This window comes from Schistocerca cancellata, chromosome 3 (genome assembly GCF_023864275.1).
Source record: "Schistocerca cancellata isolate TAMUIC-IGC-003103 chromosome 3, iqSchCanc2.1, whole genome shotgun sequence".
Lineage (NCBI taxonomy): Eukaryota > Metazoa > Arthropoda > Insecta > Orthoptera > Acrididae > Schistocerca > Schistocerca cancellata.
Window position 1 is genome coordinate 661925745 of NC_064628.1, and position 17990 is coordinate 661943734.

Genomic DNA, 17990 nt, shown 5'->3' on the forward strand with positions numbered 1-17990 from the left:
CCACAGGGGGAAAAAAAAAATCTTGCAACGATAATGGGCCCCATATTAACTTCCTCCATAGCACACCTAGCTACAGCAAAAAGTGAAGAACAAGGATGGAGAGCATTTCTCATGTATTACACACTTATAGATTACAACAGACACTGCACAAAAGCAAGAAGTTTGTGAAACAATGTTATCCCAACATGCTGTAGCTCAGTACTTATTCATCATCACTCTCCATTCCCTTAAAATGAAATCATCCCCCCCCCCTCTCTCTAAAACACACACACACACACACACACACACACACACACACACACACACACCTACCTTTCTTTTCTCTATCTGTCCAATAAAAATTCTAAAAATAATTTCAACTACTTTATGAAGCACACTGTCAGTTTCTCTAAATTTATCAACTCCCCCTCCATCACCCCCCCCCCCCTCTCTCTCTCTCTCTCTCTCTCTCTCTCTCTCACACACACACACACACACACACACAAACTGCTACCACAAATTAATAAAAAATCTTTCATCTGATGGCAATTAACAGAAGACGCTGAATTAACACTACCATTTATCCTTAATACATACTTTTTTTTGTAATATATTACTGTTAGTTGCATGACAACAGAGGCAACTAACATCAATTTTGTATGTTTGCAAAGCATTTTTCAACAACATTACCTTCTGAAACTGATGTAATAACTTCAAGAATACAAATATTCATGTTATTATTGACCCAATAAACTACCACAATTAGATTCACTATCATTAAATAAAATATTGTTAAGAGAACAAATGAACAGATATGGCAACAAATTCATAAACTATGACATCAATGAAAATTTAGATGGAAGCTTATTACGTGACATCAGAACAAGATGTACACCGGTAACGTAACTTCTAACATCACACATCAAAATATATTACAAACGTAGCAAATTAATAATGGTCATATTACAACACAGACAAGAAAATAATCCTGAAACCTCTCAAACAGACTACATGACATACTAGCACAAAGCAACCAATAGTGTCTAAAAATGGAAACAGAACAAACCAAATAAAGTTATCTCACAGGAATAAATATGGAATTGCTCAAGGGAAATAGGTAATGTAGAGCATTTCTGAAAAGGTAATTTGTTATGATGAAATAAGTCAATATTTAAAATACATTATTATTGTTGTTGTTGTTGAAGAAAGAAAAAGGCTCAGTCAAAATACAAGAAAACAATATCTGGGAAAAAAAGACGCAAGTTTTATAAACTGTTGAGGTTTATTCTTTTACTAGAAAATTATGCAAAAATCAAATTTCTACACTAATGCCTTTATAAAACCAACACAGTTAAAAAATGTAAAAAGGAACAAAGGCAAATTATACAAAGTGTTTTGGCAAAATATAACATGGATACAACAATCAACTTTCAAGTCTTCCTTTGTCAGTGTATGGAGCACACCTGTTTTTCAATGTGAACTATTTCCTTTGGTTTCTGTCACTTGTTAGTGGTCTCCAAGGAATGGAAGACAAATTCTGATAAAAAAAATTAACACCAACATACAGCATTTTTCAGTTATTTCTCCTACAACAAATGTTGAAATTGGCACTTCAGTGTTAAACCTAGTTCGATTTACCAAGCTGCACCTGAGACATCATTAAAACATGTTTCTCCTTTCACACAAATCAGTGGCATGCTTTGTTGTCATGCCAGTATGCATGTCTTGCACCACAATAAATAAAGAGTTTAATTCCAGACTTATACCAGTAAATACAGAATTAAAATTACACTTTAGCTCAAACTGATGTCCTCCAGTCCTTAAACCATTCTCAGAAAACATATTTTCAGAACAGGAATCTTTTTAAAGACATAAATGAATAACATAAAAGACATCTGAAGCATGCATACCTGCCTCTCACAGAGCTTTGTAGTATGAGAAAGAACCAATTGTACGCTGCGAAAAACTTATAAATGGGGCACAGAGAAGATTAACATTTCACCAAAATTACTAATAATAGTAGTAGTAGAAAGACAAAAAAACGATAAAAAAAAACAAATAAAATCAGACCACATGCCAAACTTCAGGTTACAGGGCAAAATTAAAGTACTGCTTTGATAACTGCTGACAAACAGATGATGATGCAAGACTGTAGAACATTTATACTAATCACAGTGTATTACAATTTTCTTCTCTTTTCCAGCCAAAGCGGCTTTCGTTGTAAAAACAATGGCAATACTTTTAAACAAAAGTTTCCCACTGGGCAATCAAATTTTAGCTATTGTTTTTCATCCACCTGTTGGGTGTATGCATACAGACTACAGGCACATGTTATACAGAAGTTCCCCATTTCAACGGAATACTGTAACACTACATGACAATGTTTACTTTTTTACGTAATAACAGGTACGAAAATGCTTTGCAAGCACACATTGTTTCTTACGAGAGATTAGGCTATACACAGCAAAAGAAGTGTTCTCCTGAGCCTTTCAATGTTGATCAACAGGAGTATGACTGCAACACTTAAAACTCACTTCTGTAGCTTCTTTAACTTTCATAATCTTCTTTGGCAGATAGTTTAATGCTAGAACACCCATTTTCCCTTCAAATGTAGCTAAGACTAACAGCCTTTATAAATAAATGACAATCTAGGTTACAAAAATCAATCCTAAATTCGGCAGATAATTTCGACAGATTTAAATATTACAGTTTCATAAGAGCATTTCAACAATTAAATAATTGGCTGGAAAATATTACTATTTAATTCAGATTGTAACTCTGTACAAGAAAATATCTGAATCTTGGAATCCTGTAAAATGGTTACTAAAGTAAAACAAGGTGACTCTTATTTTAATTCCATAAACCCTATCACAAATAAAATTAGGAAAACCCTATCACAAATAAAATTAGGAACATTAACAAAAGCTTTTACAGTGCATCAAAATGTATTCTTAACACTCATGCACTGCACTATTCCAGTTTCCAACAGCGAAACATTTGTTTTCTTTTAAATGTCCTCTGCATGTTTCCTTACATGCATGATATAAAATGAGTTTGTACTAATCATGCCATTCTGTAAATATTTATTCAGACATTAACTTTAGTTAATGTATCACCATTCCATGTAGCCTAGTACTGGTATACAAATCACTCATAAAAAAACTAAAAAACAACCTCCAATAATTTGGTGTAATGGAGTCTCAATAAACAGGTTATACATTATCACATACTTAACAAATTTACATTTAACATAATGTTATTCTGTACATATCACTCCCTTATCATATTATATGTTTTTAACGGCATCTTATAACCAATTTTCTTGGTTGCCAACATCAAAAATGCATCAACCAGCTTAATCAGAATTGAAATAAGTATTGCTATATATTACAAATTTTCTGAGCCTCAACCCATCACTTTCAATTACTTCGATGTAATATTCTCATTCCTACAGTAACAGTAATTTTAGCATCTCATACAACAAAACAAACACCATACAAATGATCAAGGAAATTCCATCAAAACCATAAACCCATTTGTCAAACATTGTTACACTGAAATTTTAAAATACATACTAGGTACATAGCAATTAGTTATTTTCTTCTCACTATCACAATAGCAAAAGGTACCATAATTTCTAAAGGAACAGTTTCATCTTCCATTGAGTTCATAGCAGATGATTAAAAAAATAAGTCCCTGAAAACAGAAGTGCATCCTGACTGTTACAGATTCTCAATGCTCTTATTATTTTCAAAGATATTATTTACCATGTACCCAATAACACTGTGAAGTGTAATTGGTTTTTCGTTTCCTGACCAACAAATTTTAAAGAATAGATATTCAACAATGTTAAATATAACTTTCAAGAGACAGAGAAAATAAATTTTCTGGCAGTTAGAAATAATCTGCAAGAAAGATTCAGCTAAAAGAATTCACTTCTCAACAAAACCTTGTCTCATTTTTTCCCATCCTGTTTTCTGCAAAGAAGCGTCTGTCAGCTGTGAATGTTAACTCATGTACAATGTAAGAAACCCACCATTCACATCAAATACTGGCTTTGCAAAACCTGCCAGACCACAATTTCCAGGAAGAATTATCAAAATTAAATGAAACCAAATTATTAATGTTTTGCTACAGCCAATAAAAAGTTAAATGATAATCTAAATGTCTTTCAAGGCACCACATAAACTATGAATTATTTTTAACAAATGGATTAAATATAAACCCCTCACTAAATCAAAGAGATGGAAGACTTTGATGACATACAGCCTATTATAACATTCACATTAACTCACAGGCATGATAGTCCTGCAAGGACATACCACATCCTCACAGTTCAACACCAATAAAAGATCATAACATCCACAATACATTTGTGCCTATCAGATCTTCACAGTAAACCTTAATCTGACTGGAAAAATAATACACATCCATTAAAAGCTGTGGCTATGCTGATACAAATCAGATTTTACCCAACTATTACATTTAATAATTTACTAACAAAACAGATCAGTAACATCCAAAGTTTTTACCTGGGAAACATGGTTAACATTAACTTTTGTACATGATGTATACTACACAAGTATCAAAAACTATTTTTATGGACAATTCAACAAACTGCAGAACAAAAACCAGGCAGCATAAATATTTATATCTTTAAAACTATCTTCAAGCATGTAACACAGTACTGTACATTTCCTGTCATTTGCATTTAAGCTCTGTGTCTATTACTGGCTTTATACTTGTGTCTGTATAGTGACACCTCTAAGTAAACTCTATTATGAGACCCATACTGACATACAATATCAACACTTATTTCAATTATTCTTGTTGCTCCCCAAGATCTCTGGAAAACATTGCTTTTGAGTAAAGGTGATTAATGTATTTTCTCTTCAGCTTAATGAATGCCAGCCACATCCTTTGACAATTTGTAAAACACACTAGTTTAAAAATATTACTGGAAGGCTTAGGTACTCTTCTACTATGATGCCACTAACATGTCAAATTTGTAACAAATGCAAATAATGTCACTGCAATATATTTTACACGTAGCAAAATGTCAGGGCATTGTAATGATTACATTGCAGATACTCTTGCCACATGCCACTTTTGGATAGGGCAAACATAAAAATAGTTGTCCTTTTGTACAAAATGGGTAAATCATTTTGTAGAAACATAAAGTACCTAAAATTTCAGATCAGAGAGATGTAACAGCAAGTCTTCACCCCAAGCAAATATGGAATAACTGATACACCCATGGAGACTTCATGGCTGGAATTAAAATTTCTTAAGACGGTAGCAAGGAGCTTATACCATTAAGGCAGGCTCCCATTGGAGGCATTATCACTATCGTCGGATGCACCGCGGTGACAGTCACAGCGGGCATCGACGGACACCAACCATCACTTGCGCAAAGAGTCCTTGCTGCTGGCGAGTGACGTGCTGTTGCTGCTCTGGCTCTGCATTTCACTGCCACCACTTGCTTCTCCATTAAGTGCACTCGATCCGCCACGCATCACACGACGCATGGCTGCCAGCTCTTCTGCAGAGGTTGGGGTTGGCGGAGCACTTCGTCCCTTCAGTTTTCCTAGGACCTTGTCTAGGCGATGTACAAACAGATCTACATCTGTTTTGCGCATACCGAGTGCTGCTGCAGCTGTCAGATATGGCACAGGGTAACTACTGTTATGTGCACCCCAGCCTGCAATAAAAAACAGTAAACCAAAATTTACTACTGGCGCTGATTGGAGAATAGATTGTAGAGTGTGCAAAGGATTCTGTGATATGACAACACACACTGAAAAGTGCAATATTTTAAAGTAACTATTCTGTCACTTATTTCACATACTTCATTCATTTATTCACGTTCCACAGATACTATCAAGAAGGAAACATTTCAGGAATGTGAAACAAATCAAGGTACACACTAACGGAATATAAGCTCACTGCCATGTGGAGGACCTGTGTTCAATTTATGGTACTGTCAAGGATTTTTCCTTGGTGAGAGGACTGGTAGGAGCACATTCAGCCTCTTGAGGTCAATTGGACTAGTTCCAAGGTCAAGGAACTAGACAACATCCAGGAGAGCGGTGTGTTAACCACAAGCCCCTCCATATTGTAAACGATGACACCACTGGCAGAGGACAACATGGCCATTAGTTTGGCCTGGTTGGTCATCTAGGGCCAGAATGCAGAACTGTATGTACCTTTACTTTAATTAATGACTAAATCTGCATATTGTATAAACATTAAACTAACACTTAACATTTCCCACACAGTAATTTTGAACACAGGTAAAAACTGGAAGATGTTGGATACACTGTTTTAAATTTCTTCTGTACATGTGAGAACCACTATTCTCTTGTGCTATTTTTAACTGTTTCAACTCACATTATAAGTCAAATGTGATGTTGAAACTGAGTGTATAAGAAGTTTCACTAAGATATATTTTAGCACATATGGTAATTTATTTTCTCACTGACTAGTTTTGAGATATCAGTTGGCCACATATTTGCATCAAAAGTGTGACACCAGTGGAGAATCATCTGATCATGATATACTTAAAGCCGTGACACAATTATGTAATTTTTTTTCCTGCCATCAAAACAGTTTTTAATTTTGTTAGTAATCAGCAATGTGTACATCCGTCTCTGATATGACACACTTCCAGTCTTTATTGGCATCTAATGATGAGCCAATGGATTCTGAAACTATGTAGTAACAAAATAAACACCCATTCAGGTAAAACACAACTGGTTCATTTTCTTTCAAGAAATTTTTTCAATAATGATGTACTTCTGAGTGTTCAGCCAAGCTGTTGTTTCCATTTTATGCACAATACTTCGATGATCGACTTAGTTATCTTCCTCAGGTGCTGTTGAGTTGTGCCATTGTGTGTTCTCACTACCTGGACTCCAACCAGACACAGAACTATTCTTGGTCTTGTGCCACTAATTATAGTTGATTTTAAGTCTGATTCCCAACACTCATTACACCCTTTGACACACCCTTGTTTTTCAGAGCATGCACTGATATTGCATTAAACATTCTCTAAGCATTTCCCTGCTCCGACAGGTGATGGCCATCAAGATCTTAATAAAATGAGTGTTGCTTCCCACGTCTTTTTTAAATTGAAATTTCTGTCCTCTTTATTATGTTTTCTGACATCTTTATTTCAATAGGCTCCTTAATTACTCTCCCCCAGAAACTTAGTGTATGCACTGCAATTACTAGTCTCATCACAATTCATTTGAAGATCATAGTAGAGAAAGCGCTCAGTGGCAGCTGATACATTTGACTGTTTTAGTCAGGCATGTCACTGATGTTCCTTGTATCTCTCCTTGACTGTTCTAATAATCTGCACCATGTAAGACAAGCCATATTTGTATGGACTGCTGTACAAGTCCAGCTTTTGGAGACCTAGACCAACTAATACTACAAAGGAGACTTTCTATATTTGGTTGCAGGAGTGAAATACACAGGATGTCAACTTTCCACACGAGTCTACTGACTTTCCCGAATACTGGGTCAACTTGAGAATATTCTTGGCTTCTTTTTCTGTGTCTAAGTCTCAATCTCTTTCTCAGGCTTTCTTGATTTTGACTGCAACACCCACTCAATTCGACAATCTGGTTACACATTCCTAAGGAGCACTAATTGTAGGTGTTTTAATTCTTCGGTGAAGCTCTCCTTGTCTTTCAGTGTTCAAGCTCTTTAGACAAGAGTCTTTAGCACTGAATTTCTTTGTGACAGATGGGCGTGGCTCGAGGCACAGAGGTAGAGGTCAGTGTGTGTGGGTTTTCTATATTAACTATGACTCAAGACTCTGACCAGTCTTGTCTTAATTAACATGTTGAGAAAAGTACGCTGACCCTCTTTTTCAAGTTTCACTGTGAATTCAATATTACAACTGATCGAGTTTAAATGTTCCATGAACATGTAACTTTTCTCGTTCCCTGTAGCCACACCATACACATGAAAATAGTAACATACTGGTTTGAATTTGGCAAATTCTAGTGCCTTTCCTCCAAAGTGTTCCGTGTATAGGTTTGTCATGACAAGTGATAAACTACCCTTTTATCAAACATGAAATAAGCTAAAGTCAGAATATGCCTAAAAAATTCAGTGAAACAATTGTCAAACTTTTCCATTATCACTTTCAAGGATTCACAAAATGGGACTTCCATTACATCAAAACTGACCATGACATCCATTTTCCAGTGCCCCAATTCACTGAGATGGTGTGCAAAGTGAACGGAGTTGCAAATGTGATGTTTGGACTTCCCCATATTCTCGCTGAGAATGGTTTAAGGTATTTAGCTAGCTGGTATGCAGGTGCATTAATATTACTAATTATGGACGTTACAGGAATGCTTGCTTTGTGTAACACAAAGAGGCCATATACAGGGTGTTCAAAAAGCCTTTCCGCAGTGCCGTATGATTGTTAGCCGCGCAAGCCGTATGCCGCAGTTAATATACTGAAATGAAACTCAGAGAAATACAAGTTATTAATTTATTGAATATTCATTTTTACTTACAAATTTTCACATTAAAAGCTGAAAGTGTCCCCCCTGTTGTTGAATACACAATTCAGTTTGTCTCATCATGTTTCAAAACACAAGCTGCAACATTTCTTCTGTAATAGAAGCAGTGAAAGTGGATATTGCAGCTTTCAATTCATCGATGGATTTTGGACGGTTTTTATAGACAGTTGCCTTCGCTGCACCCCAGAAAAAAAAGTCAGGCGGGGTTAGGTCAGGCGATCGTGGAGCCCAAAGTATCTGTGAAATTATGCCATCACCAAAAACATCAGCAAGCAGTGACATTGAAATGTGAGCAGTATGTGCAGTTGCACATCTTGTTGAAAATAACTGTTCAGTATTTCACTTAACACAAGTTCTCCTATGTATCGGTACAGAATATCACTGCAGTATCATTGTGTGTTTAGTGTTTTGTTGAAAAATATGGGACCCAAAATCTGACATCTAGAAATTACATTCCAAACTCCTATTTTCACAGAATGAAGTGGTTCCTCATGATTACACAATGGATTTGTAGTACTCCACATACAAGAATTTTGCGAGTTCATGTACCCGGATAAATGAAACCATGCCTCATCAGTGAAAAACGTTTCATTAAGAATATCCCTTCCATTTTGTTGAACGAAAATTTTGAACCATTAACAATAATGCAGTCTCTTGCCAGGATCATTATTTTTCAGTTCTTGCACGACTGTCACTCTGTAAGGGAGAAATTCTAATTTTTTCCTTACAGCTGTGTGGGCCGTTCCGAAACTAACATTGATTTACTGGGCGAGTTTTCTTACTTACTTGTTCAGACTCACGGACATTTTATCGGAAATATCGAGTAGTTTATCGTCAGACAAAACACTAGGATGAGCACTTCTCAGTGCACCTGTCACTGCACTCGTATTTCGAAATTTGTTAATCAAATCTTGAACAGTATCCCAATGTGGGAGTGTTAGCTCTGGGAAAACTGAATTAAATGTTTGATGAACTGAAACTGTGTATTTACTGCCAGCTTTGAACACTTGTTTGACTAAAAATACACACTCTTCAATGGTTAGCATTTTAACAGTGACCATAACGAAACAAATGAACAAAGGAACTAAACTTAAATGTTCACGTCAACATGTAACGACACACACCAACGATACTACTGCTGGCTGAGATAAACAAAACAGTGGAATGTTGGGAGAGTCCCCTTGAAGGGAATAAATCCAGGCAGGCGAACAATCATACGGCACACGCGGCTAACAATTATACAGCACAGCGGAGAGATTTTTTGAACACCCCGTAGTTATGGAGGCACAGCTGGTTATGTTCTAAGACCCTTAATGACATTACATGTCAAGCCTGACTCAGCATATTATTATTATTATTATCATCATCATCATCATCATCATCATCATCATCATCATCATCATCATCATCATCATCATCATCATCCTCATCCTCATCCTCTTGATTTTATTTATAGGATCAACATCTACACTGTCAAATCAGATGCATCCAGACACCCCTACAGAATGCAGAACTGTCAACCAGATGCTACAAGAAGTGGACCCACCAGCATAAATGGAGGCGAGGAATATTGTGTTGTCAGTAGAGAAATCAGTAAAAGCAGAATGGGTTGGTTGTCACATGAGTAACAAAACCATCAGAGATATTGCAATCCTTCTAAAGCTGCCCACGTCAACTGTTGGTGATATGATTGTGCAATGGTAAAACTACAGAAAATCCACAGCTAAACAAAGACCAGGCAGACCTCAGGTACTACAGACAGGCACTTTCGAGTATTCTGGAGGATAGTAAAAAACACATGAAATCACTGGATGGAATCACTGTCTGTGTGTAGGCAGTTAAAAAGAATGGGATAAAACGGTTTAGCGGCTGCTCGTTAAGTCACACATTTCTGTAGTCAATGATAAGTGACACTTGAGGTGGTGCAAAGAGCAATGTCACTTGACAGCGGATGACTAGAAATGACTGATTTGGAGTGATGACTCATGCTATACCCTGTGACAATCTGATAGAAGATTCTGGACTGGTTTGGATTGATATGGTTAAAGGTATCAAACTATGGGGTCATAACTGATGAAAAGGTTTGCATTTGGAAAGTGCCTGGAGAACTTTACCTGCTATCATGTGTAGTGTCAACAGTTAAGTATGGACGAGGTGGTGTTACAGTGTGAGTGTGTTTTTAATGGGTAGGGTATCGTCCACCTATTGCACTTAACAAAATGACAAAAGAGGAAAGATATAAACACATTTTACACCATTGTTTACTGCGTACAGTAGAGGAACAATTTGGAGACAGACTGACTGTATCAGCATGACAATGCACCCTGTCATAAGGCAGCATCTGTGGGGCAATGATTTGTGGACAACAACACTCCTGGAATGTGCTGGCCTGCTCAGAGCCCCAACTTGAACCTGATGGAACACTTTGGGATGAGTTAAAACGTGGACTTCAGTCCAGACCCCAGCATCCATCATCACTACCTTCTCTGGTTTCTTAAGGAAGAACAGGCTGCCAGTCCTCCACAGACATTCAGATACTTCACTGAAAGTGTCTCCAGCTGAGTTCAAGCGGTATTAACAGTAAAAGGTGGACACACCCTATATTAATGTCCACCAATAGATGCCTGGATAATTTGATCAGAGGGTGTACTCGTCTGTACACAATGTCATTCGAAAGATAACAAAATCTTCAATTGAACCACAGTCACAGAAATGAATTATAGTTAGTTAATTAGTTTCATGTACCATTAATCATTTGCTCATTAAATAGTAATGCTGTGGAATGGAGTAGTGATCTTTATATATTTTTAAATTTTTTAGATAAAAAGTACATTAATAAAAGAATAATTTAAACAATCAACTGTGACTTCGTGTAGCTGGTGGAGAGATGTGAGACCATCTTTCAATGCTATTACAGGAAGTGATTTTATCATAAAACGTAACATCCACAAGAAGGTACTTCCCCATTATCATTCATTTTGATTGTGAAACTAAATATAGGATGGAGGGATTTTCGATATTCTATGAATAAATCTAGCATTGTGTCTCCATGTGGCAACATCATAATGGAATCATCACTGTATCTTGAAAAACAAGTAGGTTTCATTAACTGCTGACTGAAGTGCTTTTGTCCTCTGTCTTCCTCCAGCCTTTAAAGATAAGGTGCAATGAACATCAATGTCACACTAGATTAGATAAGACAGAAATATCTGAAATTACCAGTTAGAGTGTAATAAAGGACGTGAAATGAAGTACGAAGAAACCACAATCCTCTTAGCCAACTCGGCCTTTTAGCATTTCCTCTTTAAAGAATCAGTTGGAATGTGTTTGGAAAACAAATTAATCAACAAGGATATTCATAACAGTTCAAAAGTGTGTCACAACGATGAGTGGGGAAATAAATCATCACAGGTCACAGATCAATAAATTTAAAGTGCCAATGGGTGCTTAATGGACAACTGGACTGGGTATGAACTATATGTTTGAGTGTAAACACGATGATCTATTGAGGAAAAAGCTTCCCATTTTTGTCGGCGTAAGGTCTGTAGTTCATTTCTATGGCTGGGAGCCCTAGCTGCACATGCTTCCTGTATTCCTGTAATAGCCTTACAGCCCCCCCCCCCCCCCCACCCACCACTCTCTTCCTCTACACATCTATGCTCTCCAAACCATCCAGATTACTTTGTCACATCTCTATATAGGCGAAGCTTCAACTGATAATGACCAACTGCCTCAATGAAAAATTTTACAATTACTACGACACTGTGCCACAGAATCTTGTAAACAGTTAGTACTGCACGAACAGCACATCTAAGGCATCTCATAAATATCACCTCAAACCTCACTGGTTAATTAATGAGTGAATAGAATAAGTAATTGCACTGTATTGTATTAATTCTGAATTGAGGCAAAATTACACAACTTAGAGTTGGCCATGTGTTAATTTCACATACAAAGCTGTATATTTAGCTACTAAAATGTACTTTTAACAACGTCAATGATTAGCTGGACTGTTATATTTATGGATGCAGCAAATATTATCCAGAGGTCTGCTACTGTTTATGTTTATGAGCAGGCAACTTCATTGTACACTAAGATAAACAGGTACTGCGAAGATGTAACAACTTCCAAAGAAAATAAATTGCTCCTAACCTTTCCTATCCTACTGGACACTGAGTCCAAAGATTAAAAGAAAAAGTCACCTGCTTGTAACAGGAATTTCTTTGACCAAGACAATTTGACACTTAGTCAACTGTCATTCAGTCAAGATGGTATACTCAGTGATGAAACAAAGCAATAGGCTCTGCCAGAAATATCGACTCTTAGAAAATGTGTCTAACAGTGTATTTTAAATATGACAGTATGCCATCTTAGGCACTGTATAACGCTTGTAAGTAAGCATTATAAATATGGATTCTTATATGGTTATATCACTTGTTATGTATTTCACTGTTATTGTCTAATATGCTTTCAGAAAACACTTGATAATGGCACTTTGAAGCCGAAATCATGATTATATAAGTGTAAATGTAACACTGTAAATAGACAACAATCTAAGGGCGGTACTGACTTTAAAGAAATATATTATGACTGTGACCCCACATTACGAAAAGAGACTATATGTCAGTCCCAATGGACAGAATAGGAGACAGCTAAAAAAGGCACATGGAAAAAGAGATTAAAAAAAAAAAAAAAACACCATGGAGGTCCAAAACCAAAAATTAAATGGCCTTCACCATATTGCTTCGGCGGATAAAAAGTAAAACGCGGTCGACAACCCGCACATCATTCACTAAAATGCCTGAAAAATCAGGTGGCAAACCCAAGCTGGAAAGTAAATTGGTAAAAAAAAGGGCATTCCAGCAGGAAGTGGTGGACAGTTAAAATTTTGGCGCAATGCATACAAAATGGTGGGGCAGCAGCACTAAGCAAATGACGATAAAGGCAGTGCCCAATACGCAGACGAGCTAAAATAATCTCCTCCTGGCAGGAGGGCCGAGAGGAGGTCGTCCAAGGTGCCGGGAGAGGCTTAATAAGCTGGAATTTATTCCCGTGAAGGGGGAACCATTGGCAATGCCAAAGGGATGCCACCTCCTGACAGACAGCAATGCCAATCATTGGAGGGAATACAGGTACTCGCGGACTGAGGTACGAGGACTGCAGCCTTGGCAGCAGTGTCAGCAGCCTCGTTAACTGCAGACTGACATGACCACGGACCCACAGAAACACGACACTGGCTCCACCAAGAGTGAGTAAGTAACAATTTTCCTGGATCCGCTGCTGTAAGGTTCAAATGGCTCTGAGCACTATAGGACTTAACATCTGAGGTCATCAGTCCCCTAGAACAGAGCTAATTAAACCTAACTAACCTAAGGGCATCATACACATCCATGCCCGAAGCAGGGTTCGAACCTGAGACCATAGCGGTCACGCAGATCCAGACTGAAGTGCTTACAACCGCTCGGCCACACCGGACGGCATGCACTAAGGGACGAGCAGTAATACACCACACAGAGACTTTGGAGGGCACTGAGTGAGTCTGAAAAGAAGATAAAATTGGGAAAGCTGTGTCGCTGGATGTACTCCGTGGTCTGATACAAGGCGAAAAGCTTGGCTGTAAATACCGAGGAAAGTGCTGGAAGCTGATATCGAAAGACACGGTGCCAATGATGAAGGCACATCAGACCACATGGTTAGGCCGAGAGCCATCAGTGTAAACAAAGATACTATTGCTAAGTTCCATGTGAAGGTTGTGAAACTGAAAGCGATAGACCGAGGACTGAGGTTGGAGTAGTGTCCTTAGGAAGAGAATGAAGGCCAAGGTTAACATGGCCACTTCACGAAGCCAAGGTGGTGAAGGGTTCACACCCACTGGGAAAGTTGCAGGAGGTGTGAAGTTAAGCGGCCGTAGCAAGTGGCAATAGTGGACTCCAGGAGGTAACAGACAAGAGGGACGAGCCCCATTAAAATAATCTAAGGAATCATCAAAGAAGGAGGCAGAGGAGGGGTGGCCACGCATGGCAGACAAACGGCATGCATACCTGCTGAGGAGAAAGTCATGGCGGTAGGACAGTGGTAGTTCAGCAGCTTCAGCATACAAACTCTCAACTGGGCTACTGTAAAAGGCACCCGTGGCCAAATGGATGCCATGATGATGGATAGTGTTGAGACGGCATAAAAGAGACGGATGTGCAGATGCATAAACAAAGCACCACACTCGGTTTATAACAGACAAGGAACTGGTACAAACGGAGGATATGTTTGACATTGAGGGACTGTGTACAGTGAGCTGCCAGGTAAGAGACATGGGAGGGCCAAGAGAGTTTCCTATTGAGCATGAGCCCGAGGAATTTCATAGTGTCAACGAACGGAAGAGCAACAGGCCCAAGATATAGAGACGGTGGAAGAAACCATTGCTGCCGCCAGAAATTCATACAGACGGTTTGTCAGCAGAAAAGTGAAAGCCATTGGCAATGCTCCAGGAGTTAAGTTGATCAAGACATTGCTGAAGACACAGCTCAGTGAGACAGGTCCATGGAGAAGTGCAATAGATGGCAAAATCATCGACAAAAAGGGAGACAGGCCACTATAGGGTTAATGGCGATAGCAAAGAGGATGGTGTCCAACAAGGCAGAACACACACACACACGTTTAAAACTCGATCTTGTAAAAATGCCCAAAGAAAATATAGGGCAGGCGCCCACGGAAGTCCCACATGTAAAAAGTACGGAGGATACCAGTTCTCCAGCAGGTGTCTTAGGCCTTCTCCAAATCGAAAAACACGGCCAGAGTCCGGGATTTATGCAGAAAACCATTCGTGACATGGGTGGACAAAGTAACGAGATGGTCAACTGCAGAACGCCGCGCTTGAAATCCACACTATGCATTTGTGAGTAAATGGTGAGACTCGAGGCACCACACCAGCCGGGTATGAATCATACGTTCCATCACCTTGCAGATGCAGCTGATAAGAGAGATGGGGCGGTAGCTAGAAGGAAGATTTTGCCCTTACCGGGATTAGGTATGGGTATGATGTTGGCTTCATGCCAGTGTCCAGGAAATGACCACTGAGCCCAGATGCAGTTGTATGTGTTAAGTAGAAAGTGCTTGCCCACAACAGAGAGGTGCTGCAACATCCGAATGTGAATAGCATCTGGCCCTGGGGTGGAGGACTGAGATGAACTGAGAGCATGATCTAGCTCCCTCATAGTGAAGGCAGCATGGTAGCACTCACGATTCAGAGAAGAGAAGGGTATCACAAGAGCCTATTCCACTCGTTTCCGATGGATGAAGGCAGGGTGGTATTAGGAAGAGCTCAAAACTTCTGCAAAACTGCGGCCCAAGGTGTTGGAGATAGCAACAGGATCCACGATGACATCGGCACCTACTGTCAGGCCAGAAATGGGGGAATGGATCTTGGTTCCAGAGAGCCGTCGGAGGTTGGTTGATACGACAGAGGAAGGTGTGGAACTGTTAAAAGAACTAGTGAATGAAGAAATCCAACTAGCTCTTTTGCTATCCCGACGAAACTTTGCACACAACTGTTTATAATGAATGCAGTTTCCCAGTGTAGGGAGGCAGTTAAAAACGAAGAGAGCACGTCTCCATCCACAATTTGTGTTGCGGCATGCCTCAGTCCACCAAGGGACCAGCACACGACCTGGTAACGACTAAGTGGAAGGAATGGAATGTTCTGCAGCAGTGAGGATAACGTTGGTGAGATAGTCCACCTGGTTATCACAACTGAGGAAATCTTGTACTGTGAAGGTCACCAGAGAGGAGTAAAGCTGCCAGTCAGCCTTAGTAAGCTGCCATCTGGGCATGCATGTGGATGGAGTAGGAGTCAGCAGACGTAGTAGAGCACATGGAAAATGGTCACTCGAGTAGGCATCAGAAAGAACGGACCACTCAAGACGGGCAAGCTGGGCAGTGCAAAAGGATAGGTCCAAATGGGAATAGGTGAGCGAGGAGGCAGAAAGGAAAGTGGGTGTTCCACTGTTGAGGCAGAAGAGGTTGAGTTGGTTAAGGTCAGCCAAGAGGGCACCTCTCTGGCAGGTCCTGGGAGAACCCTAAAGGGGATGATGCATGTTAAAGTAGCCAAGTAGCAAAAACAGGGGAGGTAACTGCCCAATAAGCTGAAGGAAGTCTGCCCTGGTGACATCGAAGGACGGAGATACATAAATGGTACTGAGGGAGAAAGTCATTTGGGGAAGGAAATGGCGAACGGCAACAGCTTGTTGATGGGTTGTAAAGGAGATGGGTTGACTATGAAGGTCATCCCGTATGAGCAGCACGACACCCCCCACAAGATGGGATGCTGAACCCAGGGGGAAGGTCAAAACGAATCAGTAAGTATTGTGAAAGCCCAAAGCGGAGGGCACAATTTCGTTTCCCGAAGGCAGAGCACCAGGGGATTCTGTGATTCGAGAAGCAGCTGTAAATCCTCTTTGTGGGACTGAAGGCCGTGAACGTTCCATTGGAGGACAGTCTTGAGGAGGAAGAGACGTAGGGATGTTAACTCGGTGGCTACCGAGGGACAGCCAGTAGAGTGTCGCTACTACAGGGCACAGAAGGGGGAGGAGCCTGCTCCATGGGGTCCACAGAAGCATCAGCAGGCTTGTGCAGTCGGTCTGTGAGACCAACACTGAAAAACAGTTGATGGTGCACACCGGCGAGACAGAGGCCGGCCGGGCTAAGAGACCACGTGGGAACACCGTTGAGCAGCATCTTCGAGTTGGTGAAGGGGAAGACCGTTTGTCTTTGGCGGACTTCTTCAAGCCCTTCTGGTTAGACGAAGACTTGGATGTTGTTTGGCTGGAGGGATGGAGGGAGTCTTTGCGAGTACTCTTTCTGTCCTTTCCTGCCTGCCAGTTGTGCAGTGGGTAGCTTCACCCCTTTAGGTGAGAGTTCGACAGTCTGTTGCACAGCAGGATGGGAGGATGGCAATGCTGCTTGACACTGGCCGAATTAACAACCTCAGAGCTGAATTTGAGGTTGCATGTCTATGTGGCCATGTCCTTCATGGAGTGAGGTGTAACAAGAACTGAACTATAGGAGCCAGATGGGAGAACGCAGGGTTTGCGACCATCCAGTAACTTGCAAGCTACTGGGTAAGGCACTTTTTCCTTTACCCGAATCTCATGTAAGGCCTACCCATCTAGATACACGGGACAATCCAGGGAGGAGGTGGCACGGCCACCATTGCAGTTGATACAGCGGGGAGAAGGAGGCGGACAATCGCACTCGGGCACATTCCTGCCACAGGTTACACATTTGGCTGGATGTCGACAAGAAGTTCTAGTGTGTTTGAACCGATGACACTGGTAGCAGCGCATCGGATTCGGAATGTATGGCCAGACTGTGATGATTTCATAGCCTGCTTTAACCTTGGATGGCAGCACCACCCTATCAAAGGTGAGGAAAAGAATGCGTGTGGGCACCAAGAAGGAATCGACCTTTTACATTACA

General features: G+C 39.9%; 1 protein-coding gene across 1 annotated transcript in view; it reads right to left on the minus strand.

Annotated features, from left to right (window-relative positions):
- Positions 1-440: 440 nt before the first annotated feature.
- LOC126175637 (O-phosphoseryl-tRNA(Sec) selenium transferase) overlaps positions 441-17990 on the minus strand; it is a 102701-nt gene continuing 85151 nt past the window's right edge. The window contains exon 10 of the mRNA XM_049922527.1: positions 441-5680. Within this exon, the coding sequence (XP_049778484.1) occupies positions 5382-5680 (299 nt within the window). The 3' untranslated portion in view covers positions 441-5381. The remainder of the gene's footprint in view (positions 5681-17990) is intronic.